Below are 23,519 nucleotides of genomic sequence, written 5' to 3'. Positions count from 1 at the left end.
TAGTTTTTAAGGCACAGAAATCTAATCAGAACCGGTCATCCCTATACCGATGCGTGGCCGCAAACGTAACCGTCCCTGCTGAAAAGTGAATAAAAAAAAGGTACCGCAAGAATTTTTCGCATCACGTACGTCGAAGTTCACTTTTCAATGTGCAAACTGTAGTTAGGATAATGAAAACGACTGGTAAGCAAGTCTACTAAATGACCTCAAAATCTGAAGAAAAAAAATGGCGGACCGTTGCCGGACCCTTTCCAGAACTAATACAGCATATTTAGCCATTGTCAACATGGGGTCATCGGCAGGAATATCTACGCTATGTGGTATTTCACGATATAACGTTAATGGAAAGAAAAGGGCAAATGTTTTTCGTGTTTCGAATCGGACGAGTGACAAGCTATAATGACGTCATAATGTAAACAACGTAATCATCATTAACAAATAATAGGTAAACCCAAATATGGAGGTATCCAAAAGTATGCTAATTAGAAGTTCAACGAATCAGAATACGATCCTGGTGTCCAATTCTATGCAAATGAGTTGAAGGCGGTTACGTGAACATGTACACTAATTCTCATCAAGCTCGGACGAGTGACAAGCTCTAATGACGTCATAATGTAAACAACGTAATCATCATTAACAAAATTAATAATTAGGTAAACCCAAATATGGAGGTATCCAAAAGTATGCTAATTAGAAGTTCAACGAATCAGAATACGATCCTGGTGTCCAATTCTATGCAAATGAGTTGAAGGCGGTTACGTGAACATGTACACTAATTCTCATCAAGCTTTACTAAAAGATCATGGTGGTCAGATGATGGTGGATGCGATATCGCTATTTTTGACGTCGCCATTGGATTAACACATAACCATGAAATCTTCACAAACAATTCTAAATTTGTTATGTGGTGTCAAAGCAAAATTATCTTACTCTAAAACCGTTGGGGTTCTGCAAAGTACCCCACTGCAAGTATGTTAATTGTCCATTTATAATCGCTAACCGTGTATTGTGAATGGGGCTGTCAGCCCTGTATCTTCGCCAGCCTCGTACGTCCGTGTTGCGTGTCCTATGCCGCCTGATCTTTGTTTTAAGGCGAGTTACGCCCTCTGTCGCTGGAACAGCTAAACTCTGCTCTCATGTAGGACATTCGTGTATTCCAACGGAAAAAATCATATTCGTGTCATATATTATATTATATTATATTATGTTATATTATATTATATTATATTATATTATATTATATTAATAATTACCCAGGCAAAAATGTAGGCATGAGTCATGCCCATGAACATGCCAAGATCTTGCCATGAATATGTCACTAGAACATGCCCTTTTTCATGAGTTTAGTCAGAGCCTTGACATGTTCAGGGCATGTTCATGGATAACTTGTGGGCATGAATCGTGGTCAATGTGAAATTCTCTCTACATCCATGCCCGCCCCTAAATTCCTTATTCATGGGTAACACATGGCATAAATCATGGTCAATGTCAAATTTTGTCTACTTCCATGCCCATGAATTCTTTATTTAAAGGCGTCAATTACATTTTTAATGGGTTCAAAATTAACGACCATGAATCTTTTTTATAGAGGAGTTATGGCATGTTCATGCCACATACAAAATAAAAGAATCGGAATGTTTTGCCACGTTCATGGCATGAACATGGCATGAACATGTCAGGTTCATGGTTGGATAGCAACCAGTAGCGAATTTTGTGAATACCCATTTTTTTTTGCCTGGGTACTTTACATTACATTATATCATATTTTATTATTATCATTGTACATAATCATTCAATCATTATTACTGATATTGCCCGAGCTAGACGAGTGTGGGAATTAAAGTAAGACGTCACATAATTAATTATTCATGTCCATGTATAGCGTTCACGGTTGTAGTACATAGATGAGTACTAACACAATATTAAACATACAAAAAAACTACAAAAATGTCATTTTATTGCTTTTTAATCACATTTCCCCAGTCTATCACCGCCAAGGTTCAGGGAATAAAGAGAGCAAGAAAAGAACGGTAAACCATGCATGTAGCGAACATCACTTAGAAATGTATAATTTTGAGGCTTGGTTTTAATGTAATAAGGAGGAAAATAATCTTAGCTACAACTTGGTGTATAATTTGTCACTGCATGTAATTCTATATATAGAATTCATATTTTTCACAAAAAGAGCCAAAACACATTTGGTCGTGAAACACTTTAACTCTCGCCTAAACCTCGAAATGTCAAAGACTATAATTGAAGACAGAGATAAAAAGACTAGTTTGCGTCTGACGTCACTGTCAATCAAATTCCTTACGATCCTTGATTGGTTAATAGCGCGTAAAAGGAAGGTGCCGATTGAAGAAAAGGAATAGCAGAATATGGCAAAAAATTTCGTACTTTTACAAGGCAAAAAGCAACATTTCTAGGCATTGTGACATGGTGCCTTCGCGAAAGAAAGTTTCCTACTATAAAGACCTAACTTTTGAGACGGTTTGTATGTTTGAAGGTGCAAAATTAACAATAAGGCGCCCGGTTTTACCGCCGCAATCAGCAACTCATATCATCACGACATTTGTAAACAAACCGTGTTCGAGTTTGATTGACAGATGACGTCAGACACAAACTAGTCTTTTTTTATCTCTGTTTTCCAGTGTATCATAATTAATTCAGTCCTGCAAATATATTCTGAGGAAATTTGATAAGAAGATAGGTACAATTCACTTGAAAAATTCAGCAATACATTTATTATACTTACTGACTTCAGAACTTGTATCCAAATAACCATTTTTAGTGACAGTTACGCTTACAGAGGAACCTTCTGTCACTTGAGTAGGTGTCCCGCTTAATGTGAACGAACCTGTATTACGTGTACAAATGACATATCACTTTGTCAATGAATAACGACAAAGCTGTTGAATCTCACTCTGACAATGATCTGCCACTATGTTTTATCTCTAATTTTTCATAATAACGAACAACTCAAACATTTTGTCTCATTTCTAATTTTAAGGACTTTCCGTTTCACATGATAATAATGCAATTTTCAGATTTTCAATAATTTTCTTGTCACTTACTTCTGCGCATATATAGATTATAGGCTAACCCCTATGTTTATATTTTCTTCACATTTTATGTTTTTGCTTGTTTTGGGAAAGGAAGAAGAAACAATTTTGTCGCTGCAATACTTACAATCATCATCAGTTATAGTTACTATACACAGGTCATTCACACTATCCACCGAAGTCACCTGGGTACGTTCCCTTATTCTAACAGTAAACGTTTCATCTTGCTCATGAATGGTATCATTATTGATGGTAATCTCTTCAGTTAACGTTGCTATGTTTTCCGGGAAAGTAACCATCTTGTTGACACTGATATAATCGCCATCTCCCGCCCTGTCTCCGGATGTTGCGGTCTGAGGATTGGTGAACAGCACTGCATACAAATTGTATGGAAATGTTAATGTGACACAGAAATCGTATAGGAATTGGATCCAAATGACAGCCTCTATCCAACTTTACCCCATAGCATTTTGGCATTACAACACAAGAGAGCTTGTTTAACCCGAGATGTGTTTCCTTCAGTGGTAAAACGTGATAGCCTCATACCCCATGGTGGTATATCACCTGTACTATCTATTGGCCAATAAGAAATTGGCGGTTTTGCCTCTAATATCCAAATTACTCTCATTTAAATAGGCGTTTTTCCGCCACGGGCGGGTTAACATTGAATTTAAACTTAAATTAGGTGTATTTTGTCTTGGGTCCAATCTCTAGCATGAAAAGTTTGCTATATGTTTATAAATAGAATGATTGTTTGTACTAGATTTTGGTTTTAGCATCTCATATTTGAAAGAACCAATGTTTAATTGCAATATTTTGAAACCATAAACCAAAACTGGGTGCTATGATGTACGAGATTGGCTACGAGTATGCATTTGACCAAGTTGGAAATAGGAATTTCCTTCATTTTGCATATGGATGACTTTCTTGTGTTGACCTTCAAGATGTGTCTTTTTCATAAAAAGAGATGAGGTTGTTGAAGCGTTTAAGCAGATATGAAATGTGCTGTATAGGTTTTTTGTTCATGGATGAAATTTGCTGTAATCAACAATATCTGGTGAATGACTAATTTTCAGTCCAAATTGACATCTAACACATTCAAATCGGTTAAAATTTGACCAAAATAGGATATTTTCTTTTGATTAATACTTGTCCAATTGTTTTTGTCATATCAATCGAATGGCAATAAAATTCCTAGTAGCTAAAGTTTCATCATATACCACATCTATCCATCCCTGGTATACTCAGAAACGGATTTCACTATCAATGCATATTATCTGTTTTGGACTATAACAGTGCAAAAACATGAGCAATGTCATGTTTTTGTCACCTCAACTGTCAGCAGGTAGTACTGATAATGAATTGCACGTTAATTAAATCTGAACATACAATTAAAAAACCGCTTATTTTGTAAACAGATAATACTATGTGATTATTTATGGATGAAATTGAAAGGAAATGATATCATTGAAATAATATATTAAACATACATTTTGTTTTGTCAACGATGAAAATGCGTGCACAAATTAAGTTTTTAGGACCTATAATATTTTACATTACACTCAACTTTAGGACACTGACAACTCAAGAGTTCCTGATATCTACCCAGTAATGTTTGTTATCTCAATTAGAACCCTAATAATTATTGTGTCAATGCCATATCTGCATGTATAATTGAACAGCCTATGATAGTGATATTGAGTGAAAGATTCTATTTCAACGAGTTTCTTGCTGGCGAGTTATATAAGCCAGGGTCAGGATGTTGGTATCATTATGCCTCAAATCACTAAGATCTGTGCAGAGTAGATTAGATACGAAAATGGAAAGTTAGAACTACATTACTATTACTATACACATGATCCGTGAACTCTGTCTTTTTCAAAGACTCTTCTTGTTTCAGTTTTAGCAATTTAATTAAAAAAACTGTAGTGTACTATATGGTAAGACAGAAAAGGCAAACAGACAGAAGTTTAGAGTTATGAATTATAAGGTCATCTGAGGTCGACTAAGTATATATTGTTGGATTGTCAGAATGTTCAAAGTGTCATAAAACGTAATCACAATAAAGCATCAAAACCATTAAGGGCATATCAAAGTTAACAGTTACTGATAATGGATGTTTGGATTGTCATGAATTGGTTATGATGACCCACAAGCATGGACCATGTCTCCCAGACTATGTAAAGAACTTGATGGTTGCTACACAAGAATGCTTAGAGCAGTTTACAACATCAATTGGAAGCAGCACATCACAAACAAAGAGCTGTATGGGGACCTACCGAAACTTTCACAGAAGATCAGAGAGAGGAGGACACGTTTCGCTGGGCATGCATACAAAAGCAAAAATGAGCCTGTAGCCAAGCTGATCCATTGGACACCAAAACATGGAAACAGACAACCTGGTAGACCCCCTCTAACATACGTGGATGTATTGAAACAGGACACTGGACTGGATGTTATGGATTTGGGAACGGACATGCAGGACAGAAGGGTTTGGCGTGCTGTTGTAGTTCGAGGACACCACTCATCTTAAGCAAGCAAGTAAGCAACCCTTGGGCAGCAAACATTCATAAGGTCGTCTGAATATAGATTGTTGGATTGATGCGAAACTCGGCGGATATGATTTCTATTGATCCCTTCGTTAAATGTGACTGGACGCGGCGAATCAGCCGTAAAGTCGGCCCGGTCAATTTTGTTTTATTTCGTGTTTAGAAAATATATACCATAAGCTTTAAAATGGTATATCATTTGACTTCAAACGATATCCAAAAGCGGGGTTATGATTTGTTGAACTCTGTTCCTTCGACAAAATTGTATTTTTTTTTATCGGTTCTACATGTGTATCTTTTTCTACATTTCTGATAATAAATATCCAACAGTCATAATTGGCGGTCATTTCAAATCATCCCCAAGTCAATGAGGTTCAGAAATATCCTCTCATTGTTCATTGTTGATTATACATACCTAGACAAAATACAATGCTTTGTTATCTACCACTTGAACAGGATTTAGCCAAAGCAAACAAAGACAAGAACTATTCTATAGAAATAGGTAGAAGCAACGCACTGAATGGTCTATTGTTCTATTGTGTCCGATTTGAGCGCTGACATATTGGAAAATGTTGTCAATCAATATTCATGAGAGTGTACATTCAACGTCCAATTTTCGAAATTGGGCGACTTGTGCTTGGCAGGTGTAAAATACATCTGACTGGGCGTTTTAAATACGTAACGCATAAAGGCATTGGCATCATCGAATGGCTGCCTATAGTGCTGTTAGTGTTAGGCCTATGTGTGTGTGTGGGCGGGGGGCTGTGTTTAGTTTCTATAATAATTATTATAAGGCCTACATTTATTTGTCATTCATTTCTTTTCCTTTCTCTGTACTTGCTAAAGTATCACTCCCTCTTCTAATCTCCCTTCCCTTCTCCATCCCCTCTTACGTTTTGTCCCCTCTCATTCCTATCATTTTCCTTACCTTTCTATTTATTTACGTCTATTTATTTATTTCTCTTTATTTCTTCCTCTTTCTCTCTTCCTCCAGTCCCCTCTCATTCTTCATATCCCTCCTTCAACCTCATCCCCTCCCAAGACCTCTCACAGAAGAGCTGCCCCCTTCAGTACGCCACTGATTATGACATTCTCCTTCTTAAAATAAAATAAAATAACATCTCAATTCGTCGTCCGTATTCCATAGTGGCGTATAGTGGGGCGCCGCGAATAAACAACTTTTCGAGAAAATCGGGTTTGAAGAAATGCCAATTTAAAATCGAGTTGTGTAAATCAGACATTCATTATATTTTGTAAATGATGTGAAATTTCTGTAGTAAACTAAATAGATTTTATTGTTATATATTTTCAAAAGAAATAAATACATACTATTGCTGGCAAACTGAAAATAAAACTATACGTCACTATGGAAAACGAACAAAACGCAATACCCTAACCTAACGTTAACCGTACGCCACCTCGGTCGCCGTGTAATCCCTATGGCGTTACTTTTCGTCGTTCGTATTCCATAGTGGCGTATAGGTCCGATACGCGTACGCCACTATGACATACGATGTTTTTCATTTTGCCGATATTTCATAATTATAAAATGTGTATAAAAAAGTGGCGTATGGTCGATACGCCACTATGGAATACAAAAATGTCACTTTGTAACTATACGCCACATTTAATTAATTAATTACTAATTAATTAGCTAATTATGACTGATGAGACTTAGAAAAATGAAAGAGAACATCATTAAAAACATATGTGCCAATTTTCAAAAAATGATTAAAAATCACTATACGCCACTATGGAATACAGCCGACGAATTTGTAAAACAACTTTTATATAGGCCTATACCGGTATACTTATTATATGTTACATGTATACGTAGCTCCCGGGACGTAGCTATTTAATACCATTATAGACATGGCAGCCATGATGTGTAATAATTCAGCAGGCGCATTCAATTTATTTAAATGAAGCACCTAATGTCAGTGGGGTGACAACGAACTATGCGGCTAATGTGTGCCTTTTGTGCTTACGGCTACTCAATCACACCCTTGGGTTTATGTATAACAATAGGTACTTTTCATTCCATTAAGCGCTTTCACGCGACTTGCATTTGATCACTTATTGACAGTAGCCTGCTAGGTAAAGCGTTAATACACTGTCGGGTCAGCTTACCGATTTAATGGTGGAAGCCCTTTGTCCCAAACAAAAGGTACCTTTCGATGAATAGCTTGTCAGATTTCAAATCGGCACAAGGTTTCAATGCGTTACGTAATCTATTTCCTCTCCATCTTATAATAGCTCCATGGGTAGAAGCTTATTATCCTCTTCAGCAGTAGTATTATTGATTGATTTAAACAGCGTTTGATAAGATACTTGTCGCAACGAATTGATACACCTATGAATACGACCTTCACATACCTTTTACACTTTAACTCAGAATACAATTTGCCGAGTTTACGGCTGATTCGCCGCGTCCACTCACAAATGTAGACCTATTTAGCACATATTTTCCAATTTAGCTTTCAACATAAAAACTCTTGAGAATTTCCTAGTATGTCATTGGTGGTAACAATATTTCCCACCCGGTTAGTTGGGCATGTGCAAAAAACAAAAAATTACTAGAATTCAAAGAACTTGCCAATGTAAAATTATGAAACATGAACTTCATCCATGGCGTTGTCTTTTTGAAGACATTTCTTGTTTAAAAGTCCATAAGCAACAATCTAGATAAATACATGTAAGTCATCCAACGTGATTCAAAAGAAATGTTTGTTAAATGCTTACCAACAGAAGTTTGTTCGTTAAGATCCCCAGTTCTTTCCAATGTAACAATCAGTCTGTTAGCGTTCTCCAGTACTTTATTATCGATACCGCAAGTGGCGAGTTTAACTAATGCTGTATTGAGGTGAAAAATTAAACATGGTTAAGGATAGGATAGGATAGAATAGGATAGGAAAGGATAGGATAAGATAAAAAGCTTTAATTTCACCATGGAGGACCAAATGCATAAAGTTGCTCTTCCTTGGGGCTGTGGGTATAATACAACATACAAAATATACTAAATAAAAGTACAAGTAAAATATGATTTACATTATATCATCTTGATAGAGTTAAGCAAATGTTAAAAAGTATACACTCTTAGCATTATTTTTGAAAATCTGTAAATTCATAGATTTTTGAATAGTTTCATACAAATTTGTTTGCATTATCTCTATAATTATGCTAAACCACTAGTTTCTTATGATCTGTCTTTGGCTGAAGGATCTTAACATGCAGAACAATGAGGAAATTAGATTTACATTTTTTAGTATGAATATGCCTTTGAGAGCTTTTTTTTTACGCACAGCACAGTAACAATTTGAGAGTTTCAAGACAAAGTATCATCAATATCTGCATGAGCGGCGAAAACTATGGAAGCACTGATTTCACAAAAACCCTAGTGGTCGAATGGCTCCGTTTTAGCTGATAAAATGTAGGGTTTTGTTTCAAGTTCTTTCGTCCGATTCAAATATCAAGATATGAATGGATTTCGGTCAAACGTCTCAAGGGGCTGTGGATTTACCCGATGTTCATGTAATGTGAGGGAGAAAAACAAGAATGGCCGCTTTCTCCGGTGAGTAAGGTAAGTAAGGAAAATACGACCACGTTTCAATGGACATTATTTTAATGTTCTCGGTGAAATTTGCTCGGTGAAATGACGATTAAGGTGTACTATAACGGTATAACCCAATAAATACAGCATTTATAGATAAGAAATTATACTTATTGTAAAAAAGCAAAATCGGCTAAGAAAAGCTTTTCTCATTTTTTAATTTTTAAAATCTATTTCCGATTTTATGCATCATTTTGTGCAAATTGGCGTGTGTGAATTTTAAAACAGTTAATTTTGTTGCCTAATATGGTCAATATCTCAAAAAAATAAGACCAATATCAAAACAAACAAAAATCATTTTTGGGAAGTGTAATGTCTGGTTCTGTTTTCCCATAATTTGTACCTTTAATGATCTCTAAATATTGATTACTGTAAAGTACGTTAGTGTGCCTTTAACGCAGCATCGTTTAATCACACAATTTAGCTCAAGCGCAAATGTAACTTCTAATTGATGTGAGCATGCGCGATTGCGAAGTAAACAAGTTGTAAACAGCGACCTTTGACACCAATCATGGCCGCTCGCATGGCAAGTTGAATCGTCTTTCACCTACATTTTACAATAGAAAGAATGACTGATTTATTCACAAACCAATGAACGAAGATGGGTATAGTATCAAAGTAAATAAAGAGCCGTAAATAGTAAAGAATGTGTGTATAGAAGCGTCATTTTAGATGGTTTACCCTGCCTCCATCCTTCAAGGTTTCAGGTTTGTTTACATTTTACAAGTCCCTTCGCTCGTGTGAATCTATTACTGCCAACCCAGTATCGTGTATAGTAAATCGTGGAGTAGATAGCGGTATTTCATCCTATATGTTTGGTTGTCCACCTGAACCCAATGTAGATCCATCTGTTGGACTCTACATTACTGTGAAAGACGTGGCCGATAAAATGATAAATCACTACCATCGTGATTATGAAATCGATGATTAATGTACTACAATGTGAGAACTAGATGTACATAGGCCTCTCCCTATTGATTCTATATATTGTAGTCTACTATGAAGCTTGAAGAAATCTTTATGAACCTGTCAGTACAGAGCAGTACAGCAGATATGAAGTGATTTAACAAGGCCGCCTACATGCATTGACATGTATTGTAGTGAAAGAAGACTATCATAATAAATAAATGACAGTCGACTGAAGCACTGGAGTGATAATATGCATTGTCGCCCTACATCCAACTAGATATAGGTACTACTAAACGACTAGTATCATTGATATTTGTTATAGACTCTCAACAATTGAGTTTAGTTGAAATAAGAGATATAAGGTTCAAGCCCCGGCCTGGGTTCCACCAGTCATGCCTATTGACCCACCAAGAGGTCCCACAGGGGCCAGAGCACAACAGCAATATGATAACCACGATGATTTGATACTGCGCTTAAGTGGGGTTACTCAACGTGAGTCACCGATACTAGACAGGGCCCAAATATTCAAACACACAGGCTATGATCGTGACAGCCTGGCACCGGAGGATAGCATATCCCAAAGGGGATCAGATACACATAGCCGAGCTTCATCCTCAAGTAGCATCCGGTCAGCTAGGGCCAAAGCAATTAAAGCACAAATTGAGTTGGAAGCCAAAGCAGTGGCTCTTAAACAGCACCATGAGCTGGCTAGAAGGAAGATGGAGCTAAAAAGACAGCAAGATGAAATAGAGTTGCAACAAGAACAAATCATGGTGGAGGCGGAGTTGGATGCAGCAAGAGCCATTTCACATGTATTTCAAGAGGATGTCATGGAGGAGGATGACAGCATGTCAAGTTCATCAAAGAACATTATTGAAGCGATTAGAAGAAGAGCGGAGGAGATAAAACTCGAAGTTGAACCTCAACACACGAGTCCCGCTACAATGCCAATAGAAACAATTCAAACAAAATAATATGCCTCATGACCCGAAAGTGAAGCCCTATGGTGGGACAGCTCCAATGACAATGCCAATAGAAACAATTCAAACAAATATGCCTCATGACCCGAAAGTGAAGCCCTATGGTGGTACAGCTCCAACGACAATGTCAACAGAGACAAGTAGTTTACTAGATCAAATAGTGAAACTGCAGCAGCGAGCAGCGCTACCAAAGCCAGACATCGACAAGTTTGATGGTACTGACATCATGTCCTTTGCCCCTTTTATGAAGCGATTTAAGGCCTTGGTAGAAGAAGTGACCACAGGTCCTGTTAGGAAATTAGAACTCTTACTAAAGTACACAACAGGAGAAGCAAAGAACTTAATAAGTAATTGCATACTAATGACTGACTCTGCAGCAGCGTACCAGAGAGCCATTGATTTACTAACCGACAATTATGGCAACCCAGCCATACTGGCGACAACGTATACACTTAGCGCACAAAAGTGGCAAAGGTTAAGGCCAGGGAATAAGGAAGACTTAAGAAAATATGCAATATTTCTAACAAGATGTGTAACAGCCAGACAGAACAATAGCCAACTCACAGGTCTGGATAGTTTTGAGTCTCTGAAAGTGTTGGCCAGCAAGTTGCCAGTGCCGCTGCAACAACAGTGGATCAGGCAGGTCGGAAGATATAGAGACGTTGAGCAGAAATCGCCAACACTGGAAGACTTCAAGGAATTTGTGAGTCAAGTTAGCAGGAATGAAAACGATCCCAGAATAGCGGGTCTTGGATACCAAGGGCGCACAGCTGACCGTAGCCAGAGCTTTACTACTACTAAGGGAGCCGCAACCAGAGCGGCATATGCCACGACAGTGGGTGGCGCACCAGCTGGTAAAGCTGACAGTAAGAAGAAGTGGACCTCAAGTAACAAAGAAGCCACATCCAGTCCAGACAAAGTAAGCAAAGCTGCAGCTAAACCATGTTTGTACTGTGGAGGTGCAACAAACCATGCACTAATAGAGTGTAGGAAGTTTGGAGTCCTAAACCACCAAGAACAATCTGATGTGTGCAAGAAGAAAGGATTGTGCTTCGGTTATCTCAATCCTGGACATATGAAGAAAGCCTGTCCAAATCAGGATAAGATAAGCTGTGCCAAATGTCAAAAGAAACACATGACTATTTTCCATTACGAGTTTGAGAAAACAAGAGAAGCACCAAACAAGGTGCCAACTGTATTAAATGGTTGTGTTAACACCAACACCATGGCCCAAGAGCCAAGGCCGCTGATGACTATCGCACCGGTTCTCCTCAAGTTGAAAAATAGTGACAGATGCGTATCGACATACGCTTTTATAGACAACGGGTGCAGCGCAGTATTTGCTGATAGGCGCAGCATCAGCACCATGCATGTGAGAACTAAGCCCATTCAACTGGTCTTAAAGACATTAAATCTTGAAGAAATTATGGAGACAGAAGTCACCACAGATGCACTGCAAGTGGGTAACATGGATGGGTCGTCCTTCGTCGATGTACCATATGCCTACATTAAGGACAACATTCCAGCCACGGACGTGCCGACACAAGAACATCTAAACCAGTGGGAGCATCTGAAAGATATTACTTTACCGCATCTCACTGAACCATGCCTAAACCGTGTTTCAATCATGATAGGGATGAATATTCCCGCGGCAACAACACCGCTTGAAACAAGATGTGGAGAATTAGGAGAACCCTATGCGATAAGATCGCCATTGGGTTGGCTTGTATATGGTATCACAAGTCCACTCTTGAGCACTATCCACGCCAACTTTTGCGAAACAAGCTGCATGACCAGCATATGCAGCCAAGGAGAGCAGCTAGAGGAGCAGCTAAAGAAGTACATTAACATGGAGTTCCAAGAGTGCTTAAGTGATACTGGCACAAGGCCGTCGATGGAGGACGAGAAGTTCTTGGAGTTACTGAGAGAACAAGTCAAAGTTCAAGATGGGCACTATGTGGTACCTATGCCATTTAGAAAGCAACCTGTGATTATGCCTAACAATTACAACCAAGCCACATCATACGCAAAGTGCTTACAGCAAAGACTTAGTAAGAACGAGCAGTTACGTGAAGAATATGTTGAGTTCATGGAAAACTTGGAGGCTAAAGGATACTCAGAACGTGTGCCACCAGAAGAAATACAAAGAGACGACCAACGTGTATGGTATATTCCTCATCATGCTGTGAGACACCCGCAAAAGAAGTCCATAAGAGTCGTCTTCAACTGTCCAGCAAAGTATGGTGGAACCTCCTTGAACGAAGAACTGTTGCAAGGTCCAGATTTGACCAACCGATTGTATGGTATAATAACCAGATGGAGGCTGAAGGAGGTAGCGCTCATGGCGGACATTGAAGCCATGTTTCATCAAGTGCATGTCCCAAAAGATGACCGAGATATGATGAGATACTTATGGTGGCCTAATGGTGATCTACACAAAGAACCATGCATCTACCGGATGAAAGTGCACATTTTTGGTACAGTATCCTCACCAAGTTGTGCAAATTATGCACTAAGAAGATGTGCAGTAGACAATACAGACAAGTATGAAGAAACAACCACTCAAGCAGTCTTGAATGACTTTTATGTGGATGATTTTGTGAAGTCTATGGAAAGTGAAGATGAAGCAGTGAAACTAGTGAAAGAGTTGAAAGCAATGTTAGCAGAAGGTGGTTTCAGTTTGAAGAAATGGGTTAGTAACAGCAGAAAGGTTATTGACTCAGTGCCGCCAAGTGACCGTGCCAAAACACTGAAGAATATAGACATCAGTAAAGATGACTTACCAGCAGAGAGAACACTTGGTGTATTGTGGCATGTTGAGACAGACCAGCTAGGATTTGCAGTGAAAGAAGTTAACCAGAAAGCCACAAGGAGAAATATCTTGTCAGTAGTTAGCAGTATTTATGATCCCATAGGACCAACTGCTCCGTATACGCTTAAAGCTAAAATGATACTTCAAGCGCTGTGCAAGGAGAAGATTGGGTGGGATGAGCCCATATCAAAGGAGCTTGAAAGGCAATGGAAGACATGGCTGGAAGATATGCCTAAATTGGAGAAGATCAGGATCAATAGGGCCTACAAACCCAGAGGGTTCGGCTCAGTGGTTAACACACAGATTCATCACTTCACCGACGCAAGTCAAGATGGTTATGGAACAGTTACCTACATTCGCCAAGCTAATGAAAGGAACAATGTACATGTTGAATTTCTTACAGCAAAGGCAAGAGTGGCTCCGCTTAAACGTCATACCATACCAAAGATGGAACTTACTGCAGCTACCTCAGCGGTGAAACAGCATAATATGCTGAGGAAAGAATTAAACACAGAAGTTAACAAGACGGTATACTGGACGGACAGCACCACTGTGTTGAAATATATAAATGATAAGACAACGCGGTGGCCAGTCTTTGTAGGGAACAGGTTGGCGGTCATTCATGATGGTTCCGAAGCCAAGGAATGGAGGTACGTTCCCACCACCCTTAACCCAGCGGACCATGCCAGCAGAGGCTTAAGTGCTGGGAACTTGACACAGAAGACTGACTGGTTGGGAGGACCGGACTTCCTACGGGGGCCGGAAGAAGATTGGCCAGGAGCCTCTGATGTCCTGCAAGAAAGCCCTGAAGAGCAGTCCTCAGATCAGGGGGAACAAGTGACTGTGAATGCTGTTTCTGTAATGACAGATCCTGATCCAGTAGACCGCATCATAGAACACTATTCAGATTGGACCAAGTTAAGAAGAGGAGTAGCCTGGTGGCTAAGACTAAAGGAACAGATGAAGAAGAAGATGAATAAGCCCAAAAGAACAACGCTAAGTGCGGAAGAGTTACAGGCTGCTGAAGAAGCAATAATAGCTTATGTACAGCAAAAGAATTTTGCTAAAGAGATCAGCCAGCTGAAGAATGTAGCGGAGAAGAAAGAAGGTGATTTTGCATTAATGCAAAGAAGTTAGTAGATAGAAACAGCTCCATTGCTAGCCTAGACCCAGAGTTAATGGAAGGAATGTTGAGAGTAGGTGGAAGGCTGAGAAATGCACACATTCCCCAGAATGCTAAACATCAGCTTATAATACCAAAGAATCACCACATATCTACACTCATCATCAGGCACATGCATCAAAAGGTCCATCACCAAGGAAGAAATCATACCCTTGCTGAGTTGCGACAGAGATTCTGGGTAATAAATGCTAGAGTGACAGTGAAGTCAGTGCTAGCCAAGTGTGTGACGTGCAGAAAACAACAGTCACGAGTTGGAATACAAAAGATGGCAGATCTTCCCAACTACAGAGTTAAAGCAGATGAACCAGCTTTTACTGTGACAGGAGTAGACTATTTTGGCCCCTTCTACATCAAACAAGGAAGGGTTACTAGGAAAAGATATGGTGTCATATTCACATGTATGAATAGTCGCGCCGTTCACATTGAGATAGCGCACACAATGGATACAAGTTCCTGCATTGATGCCATACGGCGTTTTACCGCAAGACGTGGAAATGTCAAAGAAATCCACTCCGACAATGGCAGCAACTTTGTAGGAGCAGAAACTGAATTACGTCAATCTCTTCAGGAATTGGACGAGCAACAAATCCAAAACTTTGCAACTTCTCGTGGTTTTGTGTGGCAGTTCAATCCCCCAGCATGCAGCATCACATCATGGTGGAGCTTGGGAAAGGCAAATAAGAACCATTAGAAAGCTCCTCTGTGCCATCCTGAATGAGCAGCATTTGAAAACCTGCAAGACTGATGAACAACTACACACCCTCATGTGTGAAATTGAAGCCACACTGAATAGTAGACCCCTGACAAGAGTTTCAGATGATCCAAATGACCTAGATGTCATTACTCCACAAGATTTGCTTCTGCTGCGGCCAACAACAAATTTACCACCTGGTCAGTTTAACGAGCGAGATATATATTCTCGTAGAAGATGGCGCCAAATGCAGTATATAGCAGATACATTTTGGAAGAGATGGATCAAAGAGTACTTGCCCGAACTCCAAAGACGTCAGCGATGGCTCCAGCCTCACCGTAATCTCAAAATTGGAGATGTGGTTTTAATCGCAGACAATACAGCCCCACGCAATTCATGGACTATGGGGAAAGTACAGGAGGTTCACCTTGATAAAAGGGAATTAGTCAGGAGTGTAGCAGTCAAGACAAAGACAACCGTCTTAACAAGACCAATAACAAAACTCTGTCTTCTCCTGGAACAAGACAGTTAAATGACTACAAGTGAATGAACACTTTACCAAGTTTATGCCTTAGCAATGATAAATTGCATCATAACTTTGTTATTATTTAATAACTGTGAAGAATCATAATGTTGGAATTACATGCACTAATGAATGCGCATGATCGTCACAAGATTGAAGCCATGGACACTGAAATTCGAAGAGTATTATGATTCAGCCAGCAACCAGCATCGTGACATGCATCAAGCTGCACAAATGAAGACCAAGTCATGAGTATTGAGACTTTGAGCATTGATACTTCATCAACTTGAAATCTCCAAGTAGCCATTGGGAATCTACTGAAGTCAAATTAGGTTTGGGAAACCAAAGCTGTGAAAAGGAACTACAACCCAGGAAAAAAAGGTTGGCACAGTTTGCCTGTCTTTTGGTATATCTCTGCCCCCGCTCCCCCAATTCAATGTTGGACCAAGCCATGTTGTCAACAGGTCCATGAGACCCTCCAACATTGAATGATGGGGAGTGGGGAAGGATGAGATATAGGGGAGTCTGTACAACACATATATTGTATGCATGTTTTCCTCGCATCCCCAATTTTAATAGGGCTCGCATTTCCATTGTTTAGTGCATGTGTGCCAACTATTAATTTCCTGGTTGTCCGAATCAATTCCAAAATATGCATCTAATTTCATATTTTGGCTTGTAAAATAAAAACCGTTAAAGGTATGGCCACCAAATTTTCAGGAAATAATCCTCACATTCATATCAATATATGAAATTAATATAAACAAAAAATATTGTGAAATAAGGTATAAGTCAAACGAATATTATATAATTGCCGATTATTTTCGAAGTTTTAAGCTATGATAACTCGTCCAAAATATGCATCTAACTTCATATTTTGGTTTATAAACTAAAAACCATAAAAGGTATGAGCACCAAATTTTCAGGGAGTAATCCTCACATTCATATCAATATGTAAAGTTCATATTGATAAAAAATATTGTGAAATAAGGAATAAGTCAAAAGAATATTATATGATTGCCGATTATTTTCGTAGTTTAAAGCTATGATAATTCTTCCAAAAATGCATCTAATTTCATATTTTGGCTTATAAAATATAAAGCATTAAGCATATGGCCACCAAATGTTCATGGATTAATCCCCATATTCGTTTCAATATGCAAAAATTAAAATTAATCAAAAATATTATCGATAATCAATTATTATCGATTATCGATAATCAATAAATCCTGTTTTAATATTCAATGTTTAAAAATGTATAGGCCTACGCAACCAACAAAACTGTATATCTGCAGTAATTTGAAAATATGACTTTCTCTAAGTGCTATAAAAGCATCATTGTTTTACCATTTATATGCACATCATATCTCATGCAACCTGAAGGAACGAAACTTGTTTCCGGTTTGGATTGTAACACCTTAAAATTCACATTTTTCGTAAAAAACGGTTCAAATATTTTTTTCTGAATTGAAAAATCTCTCATGGTATATAATGGCCATATTAGGCATTGTGATTGGCAATTTCAAACTTTTTTTAGTTCAAGCATCATGGCCGTGGACACGTGATGCTCTGTTTTGAAAGCCATCCGAGTTTCCATTTTGACAAACAACTCGGTGCCGCAATTATGGTGATATTTGTACAGTGCCGTAAAATAAAGGTAGAAATACAGAAAAAAAAGAAGGACGGACATTGGCAAAAATTAATAGAATGATGAATATAATATGATGAAGTATATTGTAAAATAATAACAAAAAAAAAAAAAAAAAGAAATCTAAATATATTCAGGGGCTCGAACCCGTGTTCCAATGCGCCTCTGGCAGATGCCGTATCCATTGAACCACAGGCTGTGTAACTTCAACAGGCTTAAACTATAATATAATGCTATTCAAGATGCATGTATATAAATATACGCTCTACATACGGTATACAGTCCAAAAAATTACTTTTTACGGCATTTGTTTCATTAACTGAATATTTATCCCGGACAGCAGGTGTTGCCTGACTTGTACTATTTCAGTTTTGGGCCGGGTTAAAGTGACTTTGGGGCAAAAACTGAAATAAATGTGCAGCACAATGTCAGGCAACACCTGCTATATGATAAATATTCAGTTAATGAAACAAATGCCGTAAAAAAGTAATTTTTTGGACTGTATACCGTATGTAGAGCGTATATTTATATACATGCATCTTGAATAGCATTATATTATACTTTAAGCCTGTTGAAGTTACACAGCTCTGTGGCGCAATTGATACGGCATCTGCCTCAGGCGCAGTGGAACACGGGTTCGAGCCACTGAATGTATTTAGATTTCTTTTTCATTTTTATTTTACAATATTCTTCATCATATTATATTTGTCAAAAGCCAATGTCCGTCTTTTTTCTGTATGTCTACCTATATTTTACGGCACTGTACAAATATCATCGTAATTTCCGCACTGATGATGTTTTTATATAAACATACATAAAATTGCCCTATCTATGATACGGGTGCAATTACATTAATTTGATGTAATAATAGCTGATTGAAAATTGCTCATTCAGTTCTTTTTATGTATCATTTGAATTAGAAGCAATTCGATGTAATACTGCATTTAAAAATCATTCTTTCTTTTTTGTCAGTTTTCGCGTAATTCAGACCCAAGCCAAGACGCAAAACCACGCATTAGCGATGTTTTTAATGACCACTCCCTAAAGAAACAAATACATTTTTTCATTTTTTTTTTATTTATCGTAAAGCCATATCACTTATATGTTTTTGTGTGAAATATGAAGATAATTCAACATTCCGTTGCAAAGTTATTGAGTAAAAACGGAAAACAGATGCAATATTTAGGATTTGACTCGGACAACCCAGGAAAAAAAAGGTTGGCACAGTTTGCCTGTCTTTTGGTATATCTCTGCCCCCGCTCCCCCAATTCAATGTTGGACCAAGCCATGTTGTCAACAGGTCCATGAGACCCTCCAACATTGAATGATGGGGAGTGGGGAAGGATGAGATATAGGGGGGAGTCTGTACAACACATATATTGTATGCATGTTTTCCTCGCCTCCCCAATTTTAATAGGGCTCGCATTTCCATTGTTTAGTGCATGTGTGCCAACTATTAATTTCCCGGGTTGTCCGAATCAATTCCAAAAATATGCATCTAATTTCATATTTTGGCTTGTAAAATAAAAACCGTTAAAGGTATGGCCACCAAATTTTCAGGAAAAATTCCTCACATTCATATCAATATATGAAATTAATATAAACAAAAAATATTGTGAAATAAGGTATAAGTCAAACGAATATTATATAATTGCCGATTATTTTCGAAGTTTAAAGCTATGATAACTCGTCCAAAATATGCATCTAACTTCATATTTTGGTTTATAAACTAAAACCATAAAAGGTATGAGCACCAAATTTTCAGGGAGTAATCCTCACATTCATATCAATATGTAAAGTTCATATTGATAAAAATATTGTGAAATAAGGAATAAGTCAAAAGAATATTATATGATTGCCGATTATTTTCGTAGTTTAAAGCTATGATAATTCTTCCAAAAATGCATCTAATTTCATATTTTGGCTTATAAAATATAAAGCATTAAGCATATGGCCACCAAATGTTCATGGATTAATCCCCATATTCGTTTCAATATGCAAAAATTAAAATTAATCAAAAATATTATCGATAATCAATTATTATCGATTATCGATAATCAATAAATCCTTTTTTAATATTCAATGTTTAAAAATGTATAGGACTACGCAACCAACAAAACTGTATATCTGCAGTAATTTGAAAATATGACTTTCTCCTAAGTGCTATAAAAGCATCATTGTTTTACCATTTATATGCACATCATATCTCATGCAACCTGAAGGAACGAAACTTGTTTCCGGTTTGGATTGTAACACCTTAAAATTCACATTTTCGTAAAAAACGGTTCAAATATTTTTTCTGAATTGAAAAATCTCTCATGGTATATAATGGCCATATTAGGCATTGTGATTGGCAATTTCAAACTTTTTTAGTTCAAGCATCATGGCCGTGGACACGTGATGCTCTGTTTTGAAAGCCATCCGAGTTTCCATTTTGACAAACAACTCGGTGCCGCAATTATGGTGATATTTGTACAGTGCCGTAAAATAAAGGTAGAAATACAGAAAAAAAGAAGGACGGACATTGGCAAAAATTAATAGAATGATGAATATAATATGATGAAGGATATTGTAAAATAATAACAAAAAAGAAAAGAAAAAGAAATCTAAATATATTCAGGGGCTCGAACCCGTGTTCCAATGCGCCTCTGGCAGATGCCGTATCCATTGAACCACAGAGCTGTGTAACTTCAACAGGCTTAAACTATAATATAATGCTATTCAAGATGCATGTATATAAATATACGCTCTACATACGGTATACAGTCCAAAAAATTACTTTTTTACGGCATTTGTTTCATTAACTGAATATTTATCATATAGCAGGTGTTGCCTGACATTGTGCTCCACATTTATTTCAGTTTTGGGCCGGGTTAAAGTGACTTTGGGACAAAAAACGAACGATGTACACGTTTGTATAAATAAAAAAGAAAGTAATATTATATTAAAATTCTTTACTCTTTAAAGACGTGTATACCGTCCGATTTTGTCCCGTAGTCATTTATCCCGGACAAAAACTGAACTAAATGTGAAGCACAATGTCAGCCAACACCTGCTATATGATAAATATTCAGTTAATGAAACAAATGCCGTAAAAAGTAATTTTTGGACTGTATACCGTATGTAGAGCGTATATTTATATACATGCATCTTGAATAGCATTATATTATACTTTAAGCCTGTTGAAGTTACACAGCTCTGTGGCGCAATTGATACGGCATCTGCCTCAGGCGCAGTGGAACACGGGTTCGAGCCCCTGAATGTATTTAGATTTCTTTTTCATTTTTATTTTACAATATTCTTCATCATATTATATTTGTCATAAGCCAATGTCCGTCTTTTTTCTGTATGTCTACCTATATTTTACGGCACTGTACAAATATCATCGTAATTTCCGCACTGATGATGTTTTTATATAAACATACATAAAATTGCCCTATCTATGATACGGGTGCAATTACATTAATTTGATGTAATAATAGCTGATTGAAAATTGCTCATTCAGTTCTTTTTATGTATCATTTGAATTAGAAGCAATTCGATGTAATACTGCATTTAAAAATCATTCTTTCTTTTTTTGTCAGTTTTCGCGTAATTCAGACCCAAGCCAAGACGCAAAACCACGCATTAGCGATGTTTTTAATGACCACTCCCTAAAGAAACAAATACATTTTTTCATTTTTTTTTTAATTTATCGTAAAGCCATATCACTTATATGTTTTTGTGTGAAATATGAAGATAATTCAACATTCCGTTGCAAAGTTATTGAGTAAAAACGGAAAACAGATGCAATATTTAGGATTTGACTCGGACAACCCAGGAAAAAAGGTTGGCACAGTTTGCCTGTCTTTTGGTATATCTCTGCCCCCCACTGCTCCCCAATTCAATGTTGGACCAAGCCATGTTGTCAACAGGTCCATGAGACCCTCCAACATTGAATGATGGGGAGTGGGGAAGAATGAATATAGGGGAGTCTGTACAACACATATATTGTATGCATGTTTTCCTCGCCTCCCCAATTTTAATAGGGCTCGCATTTCCATTGTTTAGTGCATGTGTGCCAACTATTAATTTCCCAGGTTGTCCGAATCAATTCCAAAATATGCATCTAATTTCATATTTTGGCTTGTAAAATAAAAACCGTTAAAGGTATGGCCACCAAATTTTCAGGAAAAATTCCTCACATTCATATCAATATATGAAATTAATATAAACAAAAAATATGTGAAATAAGGTATAAGTCAAACGAATATTATATAATTGCCGATTATTTTCGAAGTTTAAAGCTATGATAACTCGTCCAAAATATGCATCTAACTTCATATTTTGGTTTATAAACTAAAAACCATAAAAGGTATGAGCACCAAATTTTCAGGGAGTAATCCTCACATTCATATCAATATGTAAAGTTCATATTGATAAAAAATATTGTGAAATAAGGAATAAGTCAAAAGAATATTATATGATTGCCGATTATTTTCGTAGTTTAAAGCTATGATAATTCTTCCAAAAATGCATCTAATTTCATATTTTGGCTTATAAAATATAAAGCATTAAGCATATGGCCACCAAATGTTCATGGATTAATCCCCATATTCGTTTCAATATGCAAAAATTAAAATTAATCAAAAATATTATCGATAATCAATTATTATCGATTATCGATAATCAATAAATCCTTATTAATATTCAATGTTTAAAAATGTATAGGACTACGCAACCAACAAAACTGTATATCTGCAGTAATTTGAAAATATGACTTTCTCCTAAGTGCTATAAAAGCATCATTGTTTTACCATTTATATGCACATCATATCTCATGCAACCTGAAGGAACGAAACTTGTTTCCGGTTTGGATTGTAACACCTTAAAATTCACATTTTTCGTAAAAAACGGTTCAAATATTTTTTCTGAATTGAAAAATCTCTCATGGTATATAATGGCCATATTAGGCATTGTGATTGGCAATTTCAAACTTTTTTTAGTTCAAGCATCATGGCCGTGGACACGTGATGCTCTGTTTTGAAAGCCATCCGAGTTTCCATTTTGACAAACAACTCGGTGCCGCAATTATGGTGATATTTGTACAGTGCCGTAAAATAAAGGTAGAAATACAGAAAAAAAGAAGGACGGACATTGGCAAAAATTAATAGAATGATGAATATAATATGATGAAGGATATTGTAAAATAATAACAAAAAGAAAAGAAAAAGAAATCTAAATATATTCAGGGCTCGAACCCGTGTTCCAATGCGCCTATGGCAGATGCCGTATCCATTGAACCACAGAGCTGTGTAACTTCAACAGGCTTAAACTATAATATAATGCTATTCAAGATGCATGTATATAAATATACGCTCTACATACGGTATACAGTCCAAAAAATTACTTTTTTACGGCATTTGTTTCATTAACTGAATATTTATCATATAGCAGGTGTTGCCTGACATTTTGCTCCACATTTATTTCAGTTTATTTGGGCCGGATGTTAAAATGACTAAAAATGGGACACAAAAACGAACCAACACCTGTACACGTTTGATAAATATTCA

The 23,519-nt window shown here is 37.1% G+C and overlaps 1 protein-coding gene across 2 annotated transcripts in view; it reads right to left on the bottom strand.

Annotated features, from left to right (window-relative positions):
- The window catches only part of LOC140137600 (uncharacterized), a 235,912-nt gene that overhangs the window by 11,747 nt on the left and 200,646 nt on the right, over positions 1 to 23,519 (bottom strand). For both annotated transcript variants that reach the window (XM_072159331.1, XM_072159332.1), the window contains exons 19-21: positions 8,354 to 8,464; positions 3,190 to 3,435; positions 2,756 to 2,857 (exon numbers count right to left, since the gene is read on the bottom strand). In XM_072159331.1, the coding sequence (XP_072015432.1) occupies positions 2,756 to 2,857; positions 3,190 to 3,435; positions 8,354 to 8,464 (459 nt within the window). The remainder of the gene's footprint in view (positions 1 to 2,755; positions 2,858 to 3,189; positions 3,436 to 8,353; positions 8,465 to 23,519) is intronic.

The sequence above is a fragment of the Amphiura filiformis genome, chromosome 17, assembly GCF_039555335.1.
Source record: "Amphiura filiformis chromosome 17, Afil_fr2py, whole genome shotgun sequence".
NCBI lineage: Eukaryota > Metazoa > Echinodermata > Ophiuroidea > Amphilepidida > Amphiuridae > Amphiura > Amphiura filiformis.
Note: the sequence above shows the minus strand (reverse complement) of the source record. Positions and strands in the feature narration are given on the sequence as shown.